The following is a 19,679-nucleotide window of genomic DNA, read 5'->3' on the forward strand; positions in this document are numbered from 1 at the left end:
CAAGAAAATGGGCTAAGCATAAAAAACAAAGGTAGAAGAGACACAAAAAGGGGGATGTCCCACATATCAGCGTGACTCACCCCCTGCTCAGCCCTGGCACACTGTCTGCGGGGAAAGCATTAAACTGTAATAATAATAATAAATTAATCATTCTTCCCCCTCCCATTGCACTTTTCATCTGAGGATCTCTGAGCACCTGGCAAACATTAATTACTGAGAGCTCCTGATGCCCCTGGGAGGGTGGGAAGGGACACAGAGAGATCTCTTCACCTGCCGCGAAAGGGCAGCCACAGCTGGAGCGGACAAGGCAGCTCTCGTGGTGGCACAGCGGCGCGGTTCAGAGCGGGATGAGGGGTGCTGCCTTCCCTCGAGTCCTCCTGGGGACCGGGGGGGTCTGGAAGCCACTTCATGCCAGGGCACTGTCAGGGGCAGCTTTTCCTTGGAGGGGATCCGTACCTTGGAGGGATGGGGGAAGAAGGGAGATGCTGCCCTAACGGGGGGCACAGGGGTCCCCAAAAGAGCAGAAAGTTCCACAGCCTCTGAGAGAGGAAAGATCAAACTTTTCTTGGGTAAGAGGCAAAGGAGGGAGTATGGGGAAATAAAACTTGATTCTGTGACTAGAGATCGCTGAGATAGGAAATCAGGCCTTGCCGTTGCGTCAGCTGCAGGGCGTGGACTTCACCTGAAAAAACACCTTGGCAAGTTGTTCCTGCAAGGAGGAGTGGGAGGGACAGTGGGAAGTCTGCGGAGGGGATCCTCCGGCTGTGTTTAGGTTGTGTGTGTGGGTTCATGTGTGTCATGGTGTATGGTTATGTGTGTATTTGAATGTGAGTGAGCACAGAGTATCATTTTCTTTGTCGGAGTGCATATGCATATTGCGTGTGCGTGCTGAGATGGGAGGGGTGGGGAACATTTGTATACTGATGTGTGAACGTGCTCAGCTCAGTGCATGTAGAAGAACAGGTATGTTCTGTGTGGCTGTGTATGTGCAGTGACACATCCGTGTTATAGTGTGTGTTCCCCTTCGTAAAGAGTTGGAGGTACAGCTGGGGCCACTCTCTTAGGGAACAGCGGTGTGAGCAGAACTCCCACAGCTTGAATATTAAGTCCATAGGAGAAGTGCAAATGGAGAAACGTGGGTGATGCGAGGTGCAGTGAACTTACGGGCACTGTCGGCAACCTCACACCCAGAAGAAAGCTTTGGGTCCAAACTGAGCTATTATAAAGCCGGAGATGAACCAGCACAAACATTTCTGGCGCTGTCCATTGTTTCCCAGGGTAGGATATTCCCTGGCAGGTGCTGTAGCGTCTGGCTCGGGTGTAAGGACCAGGGCAGGCTCTGACGAGGATTGTGGGTGATGTTGGCTGGGCTGGTGTCTCGGTTGGGGCCGAGTGAAATGCAGACAGGCAGGATTTTAAAGGCAGCACTGGGTGACAGTGCTGGTCGGAGCCGATGACATGGTTAGAAACCAGCAGGGGAAGTCGGGGCGATGCTGATAATGTTTTGCCCATCTCTCTTAAAGCAGTAGCTTAACTGTAGCAGGTGGGAAGGTGAGCCCTGTGCAAGGGCTCAGCTCAGGAGCGGTGCTTGGCTGGGCTCCCGGTGCTTGGTGGCTGGGCAGCACCCCGGGCAGGGCATGCTTGCCTCCTGCCTGACACTACTGTCCCCACCCTGCTTCCTGGCCCGGAGGGTCCCCGGGTGGCTCCGTTTCACTAGACTTTGTTTAGATTTTTTTCCAGGAGAAGCCGGAATACTTGTGGTTTTCACAAATGACTCCCCCTCTCCTCTTCCTTCTCCCTGCCCTCTGGCCCGTTGTGCTGCCTGTACGTTTTTACACATGCAAATGTGGCGCTCGCTGAGATGATGAGTTGCAGTTGCAGTGTCGGATCTCTGGGCTCGGGACACTCTCTGGGTGCAGCATGTCCTGGTGTGTGGAGCCAAACAGACCTGGGCTGCTTCCAGCCCTGTGACTAACCTGTCCAGCCACTTTTGGCGAGTCACTTCCCTCGCTAGTGCCTCAGTTTCCCCATCCATGCAGTGGAGTAATGATGCTGGCCTCCTTTGAAAAGCACATTAAGTTCTGCTTATAAAAAGGATTTAAGAGCTGGTGAGTTGACGGACTGCTCCCCAGCCCTGGTGAGGAGCCCTGCTCTGCCAAAATCCACGGAGCCAAACGTGGTATGTTCACAAAAACAGCCTACAACCTGCTCAAAATACCTATTTAATCAGGTAAATAATCTGCTCGTTTGTTTTAAAGAAAGAGGCTTATATCTGTGTTTACCCAACACGCCTCTTAGAACCTCCCTTGCATTCTTTGCTACTTAGAAAAATAAAGCAACAAAAAATGAGGAAATTCGCTGCAAAAGAAAAACCACCCCTCCTGTGGGCCAAGCGCTCCCGCGGCAGAGCAGCGCTGGCTTCCTGTGGGCCGTTGGGCAAGATGCTTTAACGTCCAGGATTGTGACACCGGCCACCCCGGGCCCAGGCACCCGGTGCTGCCGGGCCGCCACCGGCGGCGGGTACCCCGCGGGCTCCAGCCTTCCTTGGTGTCATGGCCCGTACCGCAAGGCCGAGCCCGGACACGCGTGGGACGGCTGTGCCCGAGGCAGCCCGCCCTGCCTCTACCCCTACCCCTGCCCCTGCCCGAGGGTCCTGCCGGTCCCGCTCCCCGAGGCACCGGCGCGGCTCGCCCGCCCCCCGCGGTTTGCCCCGCGCCCGCGGCTCCGTCCCCGCCTGCTGCGGGGCTCCCGCGGTCACGCGTGGGTCCCGCGCTCCACGCCGGCGGGGCCAGCGCCGCCCGCCCTCTCCCGCGGCCGCGGGGCTGGTGGCGGCAGCGGCCCCGGCAGCCGGCGGTGATGGGAGCGGGACACCGCGGCCGCCTCGGTCGGGCCGGTCCCGGCGGGCAGCCCGCGGCCCTGCGCGCCAGCGCGCCCCGAGCGCGGGGCTTCCCCGGCCGGACCGGGGCCGGGGCCGGGGCCGTCGCCGCCGCCGGGTGCGCCGGGGCCGCGCTGCGAGGCCGGGCCGGGCCGGGGCCGCCCGAGGTGACCCCCGCCGCCGCCGCTGCTCCCCGGCCCGGCCCGGCCCGGCCCAGTCCGCTGCGGCTGCGGCCCCGGCCCCGGCCCCGGCCCCGCACCTGCCCCCGGCGGCGGGCCCGGCGCGGAGGCGTGTCCGCCGGCTGCCAGTCACCGCCCCCCGCGGCGGCCGGCGCCCGCCCCCGGCCCCCCTGCCAAAGTGACTCGGGGAGGACCGGCACGGCAATGACATCAGTGCTTTAAACAACTTGTTATTCGGGAGCAATCAGCTGCAATTAGGTATTAATTAAGTATTATGAAAGTTGATTATTTAAGTGAATTCGGCTTTCGTCTCTCCGACTATGGTAAGTACAGCACAATTGTCCTTTTCCTGCCCCCAGCCCCCCGCCCGCCGCTCGGCGGAGCCCCCGGTCGGTGCCGGTGCGGCCGCCGGTGCCGGTGCCCCCCGCGCCGAGCGGAGCGGTGCGGAGCGCTCCCTTGCCCCGGCCGCCCCCCCCCCCCCGCCCCCCCCGCCGCGCGTCTCGTCCCCCTCCGCCGCCGCGGGGCCGGGCGCTGCGGGCAGTTTCTCCCGGGACCCGGGGCCCGGGGCCGCCGCCGCCGCACCGAAACTTTTCCCGGCGCCGCGGCGGGTGCGCGGGTGCGGGGCGGCGCAAAGGGGCTCCCGGGCCGGGCCGAGCGGGGCGCGGGGGCGGCACCAGGTGCTGCCGGGGGCTCGCAGCCTCTTTCACTTTTCTTTCACTTGTTTTACGGAAGTTGGCTTCCTCTCCTGCCGCCGCTCCGGCCCCGCTCTCCCCGGCCCCGCGGAGGCGGGCGGCGAGGTGAGCCGGGGGCTCCGCTCCGCCGGGTCCTTCCCGGCAGCGCGGCGGCCCCCGCGGGCCGGGCCGGGCTGGGGCGGCGGGCGGGCGGCGGGGCGAGGCGCGGGCTGGCCGGGAGAGGATGCGGAGGGGAAGTTTATGGGGGTTTTGAAATGATTCTGCGTTTATATTTGTTGTAAGTTGTGTGGGTTGTTTTCTCTTTCATTTCTTTCCCCTTCTGAGCCCTGGCGTCTCGTTGGTAAAGGTTGCTTGTCAGGTTCCTGTGCTGTCTAAATGAAAAGGAATTTAATTTATTTGGGACAAGGCAGTGTCAGATGAAGAGGCTGCTTATTACATTTAATGAGTATTTTTTTTTTTTCCAACCTGGGCATATCTGGGATGGGTTTGTTTTTGTCCTTCCATGTGAGGTATATGAGACCTCCCCCACCCCTTCACATCTTGCAGGGAGGAGGAATGGTGGCCAGGCTGGGGCAATGTTTTGGTTTTAGATTACAGGCCCCAGTATTGGGGCTGGGTGTGTTTTTGGTTGTAGCTTTTTGTGGCACCTCCACTGGTTTTTGATCAGGTATCAGGACGGGGAGCAGGGTCTGGCCTGGTGGTGGCTGGGCTGGTGCGTGGGCTCAGCTGGGTGTGGTGGCAGCCGGGGCTCCATCAGGCTGGGGCGTGATTGCGGCCAGGGGCTCAGGGGCTCATACGCTGGTGGGTTTTCCAGCCCTTGGCCGGTCTGGGGCAGGGTCTCGTTTAGATTTCACAAAGTGGGCCTCCCTCCTTGGGACCTGGTCCCACTACTTTGGCCCTGTACCTGCTAACACAGCCATACCTGCACCGCCAAAATGGTGTAAACCATTCTCTCCCATTTAAAAACTAAATGGCAGCAATGGGCCAAACAGGCCTGCACTGGCGATCCGCCACGGTCCAGGTGTAATTACGCCAGAGCGTATGTGTACGTGTGTGTGTGTGTTGCTTTTTTTAATAAGGAGTAAGATGGTAATAAACTGGTTGATGATTGACTGGGCCTGAACTATGTACTCTGATATTTTGATTAAGAGGATGATTTTGTCGTCATTTATTTATTTATTTCTATCATCGATATCAGGAACCGAGCGGCTCGGGAACTGCTTCCACCCGCGAGCGCGACGCGCCGGCTCTGGTCGGGTCCAGCCGTGGGCGTGTGGCTGCCTCCCTTCTAGATCAAGGAGCTGGGAGGCTGCGTGGGCAGCCCAGGAGTTAAGGATGTGGTGAAACTGCAGGAGGGCAAATGCTTTAAAGAGTAATAAACAGTGATTTACCCCTGATCTCCATCTCCAGGAGCTGTGGCAGCACAGAGATGGGATCTGCAGGCAGCTGCCCGGGTGTTCCGGGCCGGGCTTGGCCCCGAGGCAGGCAGGGCCGTGCCCCTGCCCGGGGAGGCAGTGCCCTCTGCCGGCTGGAGCCCTGCCCGCTGGCCAATGGGCCCCCGCGCCTGGCCCCCGCCCCTGCCCAGCCCACCCAAAAAGGGACCGCGAAGCCAACACCTTCCCCCCAAAAGGGACCCTGCTTCTTCACGGAAGTGTCGTGGGTGCTCGGCCTTTTCTGCCGCTGCGCCCAGGTAACACGTGGGTTTCGGTGCTCCGGTGTGGGAACCCGGGGCCGCAGTAAGCCATGGAAATGAGGATCTGGGAGATCTGTTTAAGTCAGCATTACGGTCTGTGTGTGGGTGAACCCGTCTTGTCATGATCTTGGAGCAAAGACCTGCCCCATAATCACCACCTCTAGCCCTTATCTACTTGGGCCAGCTTATCTCCATCAGTCGCTGCCTCTTGAATTCTCTCCAAGCCCTCAGGCTGTGGCTCCCCAGAGGCAGTGCCCGAGGGCTGCTCACACGAGCTGCCAGCTGGCAGAGGCAAGTCCAGAGGGGTTTCTTTCCCAGAGGGACTCGGTATGTGGGGTCTGACAGTCTGCTCTTGCCGAGGGCTTTCTCAGCTCAGTCAGTCCTTGCATGGACCTTCTAGGGCCAGAAGCATCCGTAGTGGTTAAGGGCTGGAAAGAATTCGTGGACTGAGTCTATCCGCCCAGGATCGTGGCAAGATGTTCCCTACATGTGACTTTCTGCAAGTCTGGTTGTAAATATCTTGAGTGACTGGGCACCTGTCACTTCCTTTGGGAAACTGTTCCCCAGCCTAATTATACTTGGTATGAGATTACAGGAACTGATCTCAGAATGGGGACCAAGAAAACTATGGTAAAAGGGTGGAGAAACACCTAATTTTCCACTCAAGGGGTCATTTTGTGTCTTTGTTTTGTCAAATCACTGCTGTTGTTTGAAACACCCAGTGGATAGGAACACCTCCTCTGGACTGGTGCCAACTCTTCTTTTTTATTTTTTATGACAGTACAGCTTTTTGGAGAGACGTTGGCTCAGTCAAGGTTGGTATCATTCCTGCGCTGAGCTCATGGTCTGCAGAAGGTTCACAGGCAGTTTGTTTGGGTGTTCAGGTCACTTTCCATTAGTCCTGTGAGATGCTTGTTGGGTGGAAAGCATTCAAGTGCTTAAGCGTACCTACTGAAGACTCTTCCTTGGGAGAAGGGTTTACCCAGGCAGGGATTAACCTTCTCACTACGGTGTTAAGCAAGGCCCAGCTATTACTTGAAGAGCGTGCTTCAAAGCCAGTTGAAGTCTGTAGGAGTGTTTCTACTGGTTTGGCGCTATAGAGTGATAACTCATGGAAAGACCAGACAATTGATCCCCGAGTTAATAACCTGCACCCTGTCTGCTAGGTCCTGTTCCTTCTAAACCAGGTCTGCTACCAACAGAGTGGGGTCTGCTAATATGTGCAGGTACTGCATCCTTCTGCTGTGAAACACAGTGTCCGAGAGGGGGAGAGGCAACATATACTAAAACCGGCTGTAAATGATACAGATACCTCAGCTGGAAGGGATCAAATATTTTATACGTAGCTTCCGTATCATCAGTTTCTCTTTCTGTTTTCCTGGACTATTTATGCTTCCACTCTGAGTCCTCCTTGCCGCTATTGGAAAGGACTGTCTGAGCTTGGAATTTATTTCAGGGCTTTTGCCCATGCAGCCTCGTCTGTCCCACTTCTCATGCTGCCAGAGCGCTTGGCTGCCCTCACAGCGAGAGCCTTTGTGGCCACTCTGACTCTCCCTCTGACATCAAATCATACCCCTAGGCTGCTGTGTAGCCTACAATTTAGGTTTCCCTCTGAAAAGTTGGTTGAAAGTAATCTGGAAAGTAGTGAAAAGTCCTGTGGGAGGTGAAGACAACCGTTGCTTATGCTGCATCTCCCACCTCTACCTGGGCTCCTTCCCTCCCTCCCAGGGTTTGAAGACGCGGCCGTTCCCAGGGTTTGGAGAGCTCAGGTGCCACCCAGGGCTCAGCTCCCAGAAGTGCTGACATCGCAGAGGCCATGCTGGCCGATCCAGCTGGGGTTTGGGAGAACCAATGTCCTCGTCCTCAGCTGCACTTTGCAAAGCAAAGAGGGGGCAGAGGAGGCTTGGCTGGAAGCAGGAGAGGGGCAGAACCTACAGCCAAAAGTCCCACGCGGCACCGTCTCCTCCCCTCCGGTTCAATGTGGACTGGATCAATTTGGACGTCTTCAGCAATAAAAAATGCCGATGTCGTCCTAATTCACCAGGCCCCGAGATGACAGCAAATTTACATTTTTTAATTAAACTAGCAGCCAGTTTTTATGAGAGGGGGCTGGGTTATGCAAATCAAATGGTTGTGTACGAAAGATTAGGAGAGTTTGGGAATAAATTCCACAAATGCTAATAAAAAAAAAAAGAGAGAAAATGAGAGGGGGGAGAGAGAGGGACATTGTTCCATTAGCCCCTTTTAGACTGATTTCCCTAGGGAGAAAGCAATGGGGGTGAGAGATGGAGGCAGCTTTCAGAGACAGGTAAAATCCATTTTGAGGATTGAGAGCCCCTTGGACCAGGACCTTGTTGCTCCCTGTTTCCTCTCCCACGGCTTGCAGGGGAGACGGAGGCAGTCATCAGTACCAAAAGAAAAACTTGCTAGCTTCTAATCCCCATTCCTGCTTGACCAGTGATCTTACAGGCTGAAACGCCAGTCGAGGCTGGGGAGCTGCCCCGGGGTGACTGCAGCCTGGTTGAGGACGTAGAGGGGGTGCACAGTGCTCCTTAGCCACTGGAGGGGCATGGGTGAGTCAAGGGCCAGGCCAGGTCACGATGGTGTTGCAGGAGGGTGAACCTGGCAGGGTGACAGAACAGTCCCTGGATGGGCAAAGCCCAGACTCTGGCCACAAGTGAGTACTGAAGGGGCTACGCAGAGCTACTCCAGATGGGGACCATCGTTGGACTGACAGATGGGACACAGAGCAGGGCCAGTGGCTGGGATCGGTACCCTGGGGCTTCCCCCTCTCTTTTGTGCAGCTTTGGCTGGTGGGCTCCCGGTCCCTGGGAGGAGCTTGCTGGTTAGGCAGACAGTAATACCGATCGCAAGTGCGGCGCTGGGCTGCCGTTCCACATAAGCACAGGCTTCGTCTGCGGAGCAAAGTGTGTTTTGGAGAGGGATGATGATGCTTTTCCCTCCCCCAAACTGTAGACCCCCCCTTGTTGCCCATCCATACAGCTCTCAGTGGCTGAGTCCAGCTGTTAACTTGTCTTCCCGGTGCATTAACCTGGCACCAGCCTCCTCCCCTCTTTCTCAAGAGACTTTCCATCTTTGTTCATGTGGTGATTCCAGAAAATAAAACAGTTTGTCAAGCCTTTTTGAGAACAAATAGTTACAGTGAACCAAAAACATGCACTTCACTCGTGTAAAAATATGTTCTTGTTTAAATTTCCCAAAGAATTCTGAGTTCTCATTGCGTTTGGGAGTTAGGTGTGGTGGCCAGGTACCGAAGCAATTGTTTGCTCTGCCGTGGAGAAACACAACCAGAAAATTTCTGGAGGCTGGGAAACTGCTTAAAGCTTCCAGTCCTAAGGCAGTTTCGTGCTCAGAATAAAAGCTGAACAACCCGTGTAGGTTGGCAAGAGAGAGCAAGGGGTGGAGAGAAGGAGATACAAGGCAAAAGGATGGGAAGACCAGAGTCACTGGGTGCACTTTATGGCAATCCCCTGAGGATTTGGTGCCTCACTAGAGAATTTTGCCACCCATTCCTGGTTTTGGGGTGTGAAATGATGATTCATGGACATGTTTTGCTTTGGAGAGGTGACATTTTAGCAGAGCCTCTTGTGAAATCATTAAAAACACCACGCTCCGCTGGAGCATTTCTGGAGGTGTTCCCCACACCCAACACCCACGTCCCCGTCACCCTGTCCTCCACATGCACATCTGCCCCAGACACTCGCCCACCTCCATGCTCCCGGACACTCGCATGCCCTGTGTTGTTGTTGTGCTGAACTTTGTGTTCTCCGAGTGGCTCTCTCAAGATAGCGCCTTCCTCTGCACTCCGGTTCTGTGCGCTTGCGTCATCATGGCGATGAATGGATCTTTCTTAGCAGCAAGAGAAGATCAGTATGGTCTGTGCCCTGTGCATTAGGTGTCCCTGTGTTCTCACCGCTGCTGCGGTGCGTCCCCCACCGTTCCTGCTGCCCGGGGGGAACGATGGCCTTGGCAGCAGGCTTGGTCCGCAGCCGCAGGCAGGCAGGCAGTTGTACAGGGGATTTTTGTAATGCGAGTTTCTGAGCTGAACTAGGGCCAAGTTCAGCCTAAATCTAACAAAGAGAGCTCCAGAACAGGTCTGTGAGACATGGCAGAGTCTGAGGATTTGGTGTGGGATGAATAACTCCTAATCTATAAAGTGGGCATAATCATACTCCCCTGTGCAGCCCAGAGCCAGGGCTGGGCGCTTCAGTGATGGAGATAAGTGAATGAGGCCTGGCTGCTGTCCATGGATGGGTGCGGGGGTCGGGCAGGAGCGCTCCTCCCTCCAGCCGGGGTGTGGTGGCTGGGGTGTGGGAGAGCTGAGCCCGCTCCCGCTTCCCAGGAGCTCCTGCACCCGCCTGACCCATGGCACCCTCGACGTCCCGGCAGCTGCAGTGCCACAGGCTGCGAGCACCCATGGGTCCGGGGTGAGTTGTTGTGGACCCACCACGGGGGCTCTCCGGGACCTTGGCAGGGAGGTACAGAGCTCCAGCTGGGCTTTTCTGTTGTAATGGTGCCATGGTGTCAGCCCCTCTCCCAAGACTGGCTGGGCCAGGGCAGAGCAGAGGAAGAACCAGGAACTTTTAGCTTCCATACATGGGAAACTGTCAAAAGCCAGGTAGCAATACCAGCTTTTGTCTGGTATTTCCAGAAAAACCCGGCGGGACCTGGCATCCCAAGGCATAATTTATTATGGAAAAATAAAATAATAAAGTCCCAATCCCTTTGAGGCCTGAGTCATAGAAGCATCTTCTCATTAAAGCAGCTCCACCTCTCCGCATGGTGTTTGCCAGCACCATGCCTGTATGAATCCACTCCCTGAGCCGGCTCGCCCAGGGCAGCCCTCCTCCTCCTCGCTGCCTGCACTTCCCCACCACAACTCTCCTCCAGCACCCCTTCCCCTATCTGGAGGAGCATGAGCAGTTCCACATGTCAAGCCAACTTCTCCCCAGGCCTCCCTTCTCACAGGCCAGAGGGATGTTTTGTTGGCATGTTTTGTAGACAAACATCTTCATCTTTTCATCCACCTTCCACCCCCTGTGCTATGAAGTTCTCTGGGCACGGCCCTGGCTCCCACATCCCCCTCTCCCAGCCACGTGGTGTGGAGGTGTGTGTGGTATCTTTCCATGGCTTGAAGCTCTCTTCCAAGTGGCCCTCTGCAAGCAGGGAAAGGAGAGGAAGCTGCTCCTGGAGTAATTACCATCTGCATGTCCCGAAGGCAGGCAGCAGATGTTAGCAGAGGAGGACTGGATTGGAAGAGGGTGAGGGAACAGAGGCTGGGGAGAGAGGGTCTGATTTTTCTTCTCGATTGCATATGAATTTTTTTAACAGAAGCTCAGTAGGACAAGAATCACAGTTTTGCAAGGTTGATCCGTGCACTTGGAAAATTTCAGAGAAAGCTCCTTTGCGCTCACTCTTGCTGTGTTTTCAGTCATTCACTCTTGCTTTTCTCATCCTTTTTCTATGCTGCACTATTTTTTCTTGCTAAATAGCTTTCCTTTGTGTCCTCCTTCCTTTCCTTATTCCCACAGACCCGTCACTTTTTGTCACCCTCCTGGACTTCCCATGCTGCCTTTGATTCTGTCCTGGTCTTCCTTTCCTTCCCCCCCCCCCCCTTTCATTATCTCATGCTCTTTATTTTTCATTTGCCCATTTGTCTGTGGGCTGATATTCAGATGAGCAAACTTTTTCCAGTTAAAGGAGGTCATGAATATTAGGATTTTTCTATCAAACAATGAAATATGGCTCAAATTACTCTAAAGAATAGGGCCCTTTTCATAAACCACCTGCTGTTTTTTTTGAAAGAAAGCACAACTACTCGCCTGTGTGCTTCAAGCAGTTGTCTCTCATCTCCACCTCGCCAAGCTTTGCCATTCCAATTTCTTCTTCTGAATTTGTTGCTCTTGGTGGAGTAAGTCTGCTCTTCCCAGACTGCCAGCACCCAATGAGTCTGGGTTTGGACAGGTTGGGACAGGATGGTGATTCTGGCAGGATCCTCACTACTTTGAATGATGGTTTGTGATTGTGCTTTTTTGATTGCGGTGTGCTTATTTTGGGGTTTTATTTTTGTTTTCAACAACATTTTGGTCTGAAAGTGATTACATTACTTCTCAGCTTGACTGAGAGAGGGATCTCATATTCAGATGCTAGCACCCAGCAGGGCACGGAGACGCACAGACCCCCCTGCCTTCTTGTCTTGCTGGTGTGGACTGTGGTGGAGGTGTCCTGCTCAGGCCTGGACACCAGCCCGGGGCTGTGGTCATACCCTCCTGGCTTTCACGGTAAGCCCCTGTGTGTGTTGAGGCTGAGCTGAGCTCTCGTTCCAAACTGATCTGTCAGGGCTGATTTTAGTACACTCTGGCTCACCACCAAGGCTGGGAGTTGAATTTGTGTGACTGTTGCCAATGAGGTGAGGGCCGTGTCTGCACCACCCCAAGAAAGAAGTTAGAATACATCTGTGCTGGAGGTGAGTCCCTGAGCCCGGCAGGTCCCCTCTGCGGGGGACAGGGGTCCATGCTGCTGTCCCCTTCCTCCCAGGCACGTGGCTTTGGAGAAGGAGCCCCAGCTCCTGCACAGGAGTGCAGCGGCTGCAGATGCCCTTTCTCCTGAGACCTCAGAAAGCCAGGTATATGGTCCGTGACATCCTACCTTGCCTGTGGTCGTGGCTGTGCTTGGCCGGATGGTGCCCCACCTTTGCCAGCACCAGTGCAGCTTGGCTGTTAGCCCATTAGGGGGGATGAGGAGAGCGGTGGAGCTGTGCTCCATGAGCCTGGAGAAGTACGGACAGAAGGGTCTCTACAGTGCCCTTGGGAGCTGCCGCAAGGCAGGCGTGGGCAATGCCAGAGACGGGGACGACAGAGGACATCAACTTGTCTCCGACTTGTGTTTTGTTTTCAGTCCAGCCTATTTATATTCATCATAGTTGCTATTTTTTCCCCAGTTACATGGATGTGTCTTGTCCTCGCTATCTTCCATCTTCCCTGAGCAAACCTTGACTTTGTCTGCATGTCTGTCCTGGGAGGTGCACAGCATCATCCCTCTTGGGCAAAGACCACTGTCCTCTGAGGAGGCATCTCTCGGTGGTGGGCTCCTTCCAGGAGCCTGGCACAGCCCTCTTGCCCTCTCCCACCCAGCCCCGCGTTTCCCTGGACAGAAACCGCATACACAGCCTGGGCTGTGTGAACACAGAGTTTGTTTTGCCAGGGTGACCTGTTTAATCATCTCATTTTCTGGTGGCCGTTTATTCCTCGTTTCCACGGTTACAGCCCCATTAAGAGGAGAAGCAATAAGGCAGCGAGTCAAACAGGTAATAAAAACATTAAAGCCATGTGCGCATTGGGAGGGAGGGAGGGCGAGCAGCACTCAGTGAGACGAGACGGGCCGTGCCAGGGAGACAGAAGGGTCGCAGGGATCCTGCGCACAGTGTGGTAACACCCGGCTCAGTTCCCAACCTCTGCAGGGGCCTGGCTGCCAACACGGCATCCTACAGCATCCTACTCCACTCCCTTGGAGTGTGCTGCCACGCAGGACAGCATCACTGCCGTCAGCGTGCTGCTCTCCCCCTCACTGTGCTGCTAACCCAGAGTTGCAAGTGGCCAAAAGCATTTGAAATCAGAGTATTTTTGCAACTCTATTTGATTTCAGGGCTGTGACTGCCTGGCAAAACTTGTAACTTGCTGTTTCTGTTTAGTTACTGCCATGCTGGTGGACCCAAACATTTGCCATTGCAATAGCTCTACCATGGTACTTGTCAAGGTACCTGCTGTTACCAACGTCAGCTGCACTGATACGCTGAGGAGTGCGGCTCTGCGGAGTTGTGCTTCTGCACAGTTCCCAGAGTGGAACGAACTGTTCAGAATACTACGCTAATGTATTTACAGCTACCTACCTAAACCAACACAACCTAGAGTATCATGACAGTGGTTTGAGGCTTTCCTAGGTAGAATAAGTGTCTGTTTACGGAAGGGCGTATTGCTGCAACCTCCAGGAGAAGGTCAGGCTCCATGGAAACAGGATGGTTAGGTCTCTGCTCCGTGGCAGCACGTGGGCTGCTGGCAGGAGACTGTGGGGTGGGGAGGGGGGGGGAGCTGTTCACCTGGGAGCAGTGGGGGATGCCTTATGGCCGTAGCTAGAAATCAAGGGAGAGCTGTGGAGGGCAGGCAGCACAGCTCTGAATTACCTCTATCCTGCTAGGAGGAATCCCCAGATTTCTGTTTTCGCATTGTGGGCTGATAAAAGGAAAGTAGCAACGTTAAGCAACCTAAAGCAACTCCTCTAGAGCGAGGAGAAGGCAAAGAGCGCTGCTGTCTCAAGAAAAAGAAGGGGGTTGCTTTCAGAGCAGCTCACTTTCCTCCAGGCAGTGTTCCTCAGGGGTCTTGGTAGGTGGGAGCCTTTTGTTACTATATGCTTGTTATCCCAAACCTGACTTTGTCAGCATGGAGATTGTGGCCTGTCTCCCTTGGGAAATTGCATGCTAGATGTTCGCTTGGGCATAAAACCATGACCTGACTACAAAAGCCAGCAGAGTTACTTTTCCTTATCATTTCCCAGTGGCCATGGAGGCCAAGCAGCACTGGATCTCAGATGAAGAGATGTTAGCGAGTGAATTGACATTTTTAATACCTGTCTTTCATGTGAGGGCCAGTAGCTGTCTCTGATGGTCGAATGGAGATTGAAATGATGTCACTAAGAAATAATTTTAAAACTTCCTTGGACCCTGCAAGCCTGAGGCTTGGATTTTCAAAGTCACGCTGTGTCGGCCAAATTCTGTTTCTTTGGAGTTGGAGGTTTATCAAAATTGCCACATCTCAGAGCAGTGAGGAAGGCTGGGCTCTCTGGAGACCTGCCCTGGGCTGGAGAATATAGACTTTGTGAAGCTGCTCTTCGTTTCAGACAGTCTGTAAGATTGGTCTGTGAGCTGACTTGGTAATTAAGTATGAAAACGATTTTCCAGGACCCACTCCCTCTTGCCATACTGATGTGAAGGGCCCCATCCATTCCTGAGAGTGGGGAGTGGGGTTTGACCTTCCTTTGTGTGATCTCTGGCTACGCCATGTTGTGCTATGTATTACCCAGGGTAGGTACAAACCCTGATGCTTTATGCAAGCTGCTTATAAGTAATGGGCTTAGGAAAAATGAGCAAACCGCGTAGCTGAAAACTCCCCTGCTCCGGATGGGTTTGAGCGGCAAGGTCGCTGGCGTAAAGGAGCAGGTGCCCACGGGCTGGACAGTTCTGGCCTTTGAATGAGGGTCAGTTTCACTGTGGATGAAGAGGTTAAATATAAGTCTCCCTCACATAGATGGGACAGGCCTAACGGCAGAAGAAAAATATTCAGAAAAGCAAACAGGAAAAGAGAGCAAGAAAATAATCATGGAAATGCAGTAAACTAACTCCAAGAATGTTTTACCTGCTTGTTTTCTCTGTTGAAATATTCTACCCCATTAGAGCTCCACTTTGCCTTGTTGGGATTTTAAAAATTTATTTCTGACATTGTTTTGGGTTTTATAGTTTCTTTTCTCCAGACTTTATCAGAAAGCATATTTGTGGTGAGTGCCTGTGAAAGGACCTGGCTTGCCGAGTAAATATTCAACGTGGAAATGAGCCGCGTGACCTTGAGGGGGGGAGAGGGAGGAAAGCTGAGAGAAATTCATAAAAAGCTGAAAAAGAAAAGAAAAAGGAGAAGGGAGGGGAGAGGAAAAAAAGATAAAAGGCCTGGCCAGACTGGAAGAAGTCACACAGGAGAGAAATATTGGTCTTTCTTGTTAAAGCGGTGATTGGACATGTAGTGTTAGACATCTTAAAGAGGCCCGATTCTCGGTTGTGCTAAGCACTGACACTTTGAAAAATAGGCCCATTTAAGGTGACTCAAGTTGGGCAACAAAAGTCAGTAGTCACTTTAGATCATCTTGGCTGTGTTCAGAAGGGTGAGTTTTATCCTTGGCGAAGGGCCAGCGGGAGGCCTTTCTGTGTACTGTTCCCGTTCCCAGAATAGGACTTGGGGTGGCTCCTGGACCTCGTGCTGGTCCTTCGGGGCAGAGGCAGAAACAACTGTCCCCAGGTTCTGGGCTGAGCCTCTGCCTGCCCTCCCCAGGCGGGAGGCAGCGATCAACGGCTGGACTCGCGTGTCACAGCCTGGTTGTTCTCTGGTTTGAAAACTGAGCCTGAATTTATTTGTGGAGTTTTTGGGGGGCTGTGGGTGTCTGGGAACGCTGCCGGACAGAGCAAAAGCCCCTGTCCTCAGTACATGGGCAGTAAGGAGCAGCAGTGCAGGTTTCCCCACCACCCATAGGGTCCCTCTGGTGTGCGAGATTGAGATGTAGATCTTTGCTTTTGGAAACTAGCGAGAATCGCAGTCGGAAAAGACTGAAAACACTGTTGTGAGGAAGATGCATAAGAAAGTTTGGGTAGAAACACGCTGCTGTCACTACTGGAGACAAAGATGTGAAGTCCAGATGCACTCTGGAGTTTAGGTTTCCAGAACTGCCTGGTTTGGACTTGAAGGTTTGTACTTCAGTTGCATGCCTAGTCCTGGATGATCTGAACTGGATTTTAAAATTATATTGTAGGGATTGGAGAGAGATTGGCACTGAGTTTCTGCAGGTTTGTATTTTTTCTTTATGGGATGTTCCTCTAGCATGTCCTTAGTATCTTGATGACACCAGCACCGGGAAGCCCCTCAGTCCTGCAGCTGCAGCCGTCAGCTCTCTGCTGCCCGTTTCCGTGAGTCGCAGGACGGGTTTGGGCACACAGGGAGCCGGCACCCAGCAGTCATGGGGGGCTGGAGCAGAAATCCTTGCGCTGGTCTCCAGGCAGCTGATGGCTTCTGCTAGTTTTTTGTTTGAATGCATGAAAAAAAGTTTGGATATATTTAGGATCCCCTTACAGCTCATCGTATTGTCATTTCTTCGGCTCCCCAAATTCTCTTCATTTTCGAGAGGGGAAGTCTAACTTCACTGGCATCAGCACTTCAAAAACGCTGCACACTGACATAAGCATTTCAGAGTATGGGGCAAGGACTGTGCTGAAGCTGAGCCCTCATTTGTGTTGAAACAGTGCTGATTACCATTCTTCGGTTAAAACAAAATAGCTGCACTAATGATCTTTGCATACACATCTTTAAATTTTTCTTCATTTAGGTGGGGGTGATGATTTATTTCTTTCTGTAAGCCTGAAAATTGTAGAATTAGATTTTCATTGCTCGTATGGGAGAGCCCTGCTGTATGGAGGAGAGCTTTTTTTGATTTCTTTCCAGTTGGAGTGTGTGAAATAGTAGGGAAAAGTCTTGTCTAGTGATGACCTCAAAATAATTTCTATAGCAGTGCAATGTGATGTCAGACAGACAGTATGCAGCTGGGTGGGAAGTGCAGGCAGTGGGGACACGGGTGCCTGACACAGGGGAAAACCGGCATAAATAAAAAACGTTAGTCCAAGGCTTCGGGAGGAACTAGAGCAAAGTCACCAGTGCAGATGCCAGGGCAAGGAACTGTAACTGTACGTTTAATAGCTTTGGATGTTTGCTTTTATGTGACAGTTGCTGTTCAAGCAAACAGATTGGAGAATTCCAGACTTGCATGGATTTCAGGGATTTCATTTCTATGTGTTCAGTACAGGACGTGAGTGGGATGGGAGCGCAGGGGGCGTATGCAGCAGGAGGAAGGGCCTGGTACCCCACTCCTCCCTGCCCTCGTGCTCACTACCCCGTGCACCTTGATTTAGCCACGCGTGTTCATTTGCTGAGCTGAACCTTCCCCTCTCACTCCTGTCTCCCTTCTCTGCCCTGAAGTCATTCTGCCCCCAAACTTGCCTTACTCACCTGCTCCCCGCTGCTCCTAGCATTTTCCTGCACTCCCAGGAGCATCCTCTATCCCATTCTCGTGTATGCACATCCTCTACCTCCCCGGCTACGGTGCCTGTCACTAACCTGCTCGGCCAGGGCCCTCTGCAGCCTGCAAGAGCCCTACCCTGTGCTGAAAGCCCCATCTGGAAAGCAAACTGCTCTGCCCCATGTGCCTGCCCTACTCGGCCTCCCCTGTCTGGCCCTGGGTTCAACTGAAACTGTCCAAAGAGAACTGAAAGGCAGAGGCGTGTTTTCACAGTTTATTCTCCGAAAGGAAAGCCTGCAAGGGGTGAGGGGCAGACTCCTTGCAGCGAAGGTGTTAACAAATAGCAGGTGATTAAACATGACAAGCAGTGACATTTCTGTGTGGGGTTCTCAGTACCAGCAATGCCAAGAATGAAGCTATAAACCCTGACATTTTGTGTTATGCACTGAGGTTTTTAATAGACATCTTTCTCTCCCTCCCCCCTGTTTATTTCTTTTATTCTTTTTTTCTCTTCTGTCCCCTTCTCCCTTTCCCTCTCTTCTCTCTTCCTGACCCTCACCCTGGCTCTGCCCCGTCCCACGTGCCCTCTGCCTCCTCTTCCCATACCTCCCTCCTTGCCCTTATCTTGGCTCCCTTGCTTTACCAGACTCATTTGTTTGATGGCCTTCACTTTTTCTTCTGTTCCTCTCTTCCTCCCTATTTTCTTGTTACACTTTTCCAAGCTTTTTTGCTTTTCGTGGCGTCATTCCCCCTTCCTTACTCTTCTCTTCTTCCTCTTAACTCCGGTCTCTGCCATATGCATACATGCTTGCAGTCTTTCTCACACATACGCACTCCCACACTTTATTGCACACACACCACCACTTCCCGCACACTTTTCTGCTCTCCCCCACACGCTCTCGCTCTCTCCTGCACCGTCTCTCACATGCGCTCGCACTTGCTCTTTTCTTTCTGTGCTTCCCCTCTCTTGCTCTTCTTTGTCTTTGTTACTCCCTTCTGCTGTCATCCTCCCTCTGTCTGTTCTTTTCCACTCTCTCCCCTTCTCCCTCCCTTTCCTTTCTCTTTTTGGGGCCTGATGTAATACGCTAACCATGGGCAGCCAGGCCAGTTGCTTGTCAGGGAGCAGGTGTCCCACCCCTGAGTGATGTTTTTGTTAATAACATTTTTGCCCTGACTCAGAAGCCGGCATTTTGGAGATTGGTTGTTGGGGTTTTTTTTAAGGACAGGAGCTGAGGAGGCTGCGCTTTTGGGAACAGTTGCTGGGTTTGTACTAAAAGGACTGCAACAGTTGTTCTGCTGAGCAAGAAACGTTGGAACAACTGCAGATTCTCCCTCTCTCTCTCTCTCTCCATATCTATCCAAAGGGCATTTGGAGGTGACACCCAATGCACCGTCCCCCTTGCAGCCAGCTCTAATTGGAGCCGACAGGCTGCTGCTGGCTCTTGGCTTTAGGAACGGGGCACTTCTGCCACCGGAGTTGGCCCTACCCGGCAGCCCTCTGTATTAGAAAAAAACTTTCCTCATCTGCCTCGGCTGCCTTCTCCTGATGTGGTTATGGACACAAAATGAACAAAATGCCGGGGTGACCAGAGCATTCAAACACAGAGCTCTCCTCCATATCAGCAGGTCACCTGGTCTCCAGGGCTCAGTAGTAATGGCCTGGCTACACGATCTGAACAGAAGAAAGTGGTCTCCAGGCACAGAAAGATAGAAGGGTTCGGTGGCGGTCATCTGCTCCCCTGTGCGTGACCTGCTTGGCTCACTGTATCTTACCAGGCTGTGATCTCCTTCATGGAGAGTCCAGGGGGCAATGCGTGATGCTTTCCACTCGGCAGGATGGAAATTGCGTGGGCTGGCCCGTCAGAGCCTGTCTTCTCTGCCGAATCAGCCTGGCTATCAGCACCAGGGTCTGAACCTTCCCCATCTGGCTGGCTCCAGTGCCAGTCACACTGCAAAAGCCATCGCGAAGTGCCGCTTGGGGACTTGAGAGGCATCTTCAGAGGCTCTTTTAGCTGCACAGCGAGTCCTCATCTGGCTGTGGGAGTCTCTGCCTCTCCCCAGGTCCCTGGGGAGGATCTGTGGGGAGCTCCTGGAGAATTACCATGCACACACTGTCTTGTGCTGTGCGTCGGTGGCTTACCAGCCCATCACTGTAGCTGGCACATCTGTGCTGAGAGCATCCAGGGCAGGCGAGAGGCTCTCGTGGGTGGACAGCGAGGACAGAGGCTGGGGCAGCTCCCATGTGCAGGAGGTCACTGGGGCCCCAGTGTAAAGGGCTCAGCAGGTATTTGAAATGAGTCCAAACTAAACTGCAGCTTCAGTCCCAGTATTTTCTCTTCCTTGACTCTGCAGTTGCTCTAAAAATCAAAATACTTCCCCCTAAAGACCCCTCCCTG

The 19,679-nt window shown here is 53.6% G+C and overlaps 1 protein-coding gene across 10 annotated transcripts in view; it reads left to right on the plus strand.

Moving 5' to 3' along the window:
* Nucleotides 1-19,679, plus strand: part of CASZ1 (castor zinc finger 1) — a 212,326-nt gene that overhangs the window by 111,132 nt on the left and 81,515 nt on the right. For 4 of the 10 annotated variants that reach the window (XM_069782505.1, XM_069782513.1, XM_069782506.1 and 1 more), the window contains exon 1: nt 3,230-3,377. The exons of 5 other annotated variants lie outside the window; for them this stretch is intronic. In XM_069782505.1, the coding sequence (XP_069638606.1) occupies nt 3,329-3,377 (49 nt within the window). In that variant the 5' untranslated portion in view covers nt 3,230-3,328. Of the gene's footprint in view, nt 1-3,229; nt 3,378-19,679 lie in introns of those variants that run through there. One more of the 10 variants, XM_069782507.1, reaches the window with a different exon arrangement.

The sequence above is a fragment of the Haliaeetus albicilla genome, chromosome 4 (genome assembly GCF_947461875.1).
Source record: "Haliaeetus albicilla chromosome 4, bHalAlb1.1, whole genome shotgun sequence".
Classification (NCBI taxonomy): Eukaryota; Metazoa; Chordata; class Aves; order Accipitriformes; family Accipitridae; genus Haliaeetus; species Haliaeetus albicilla.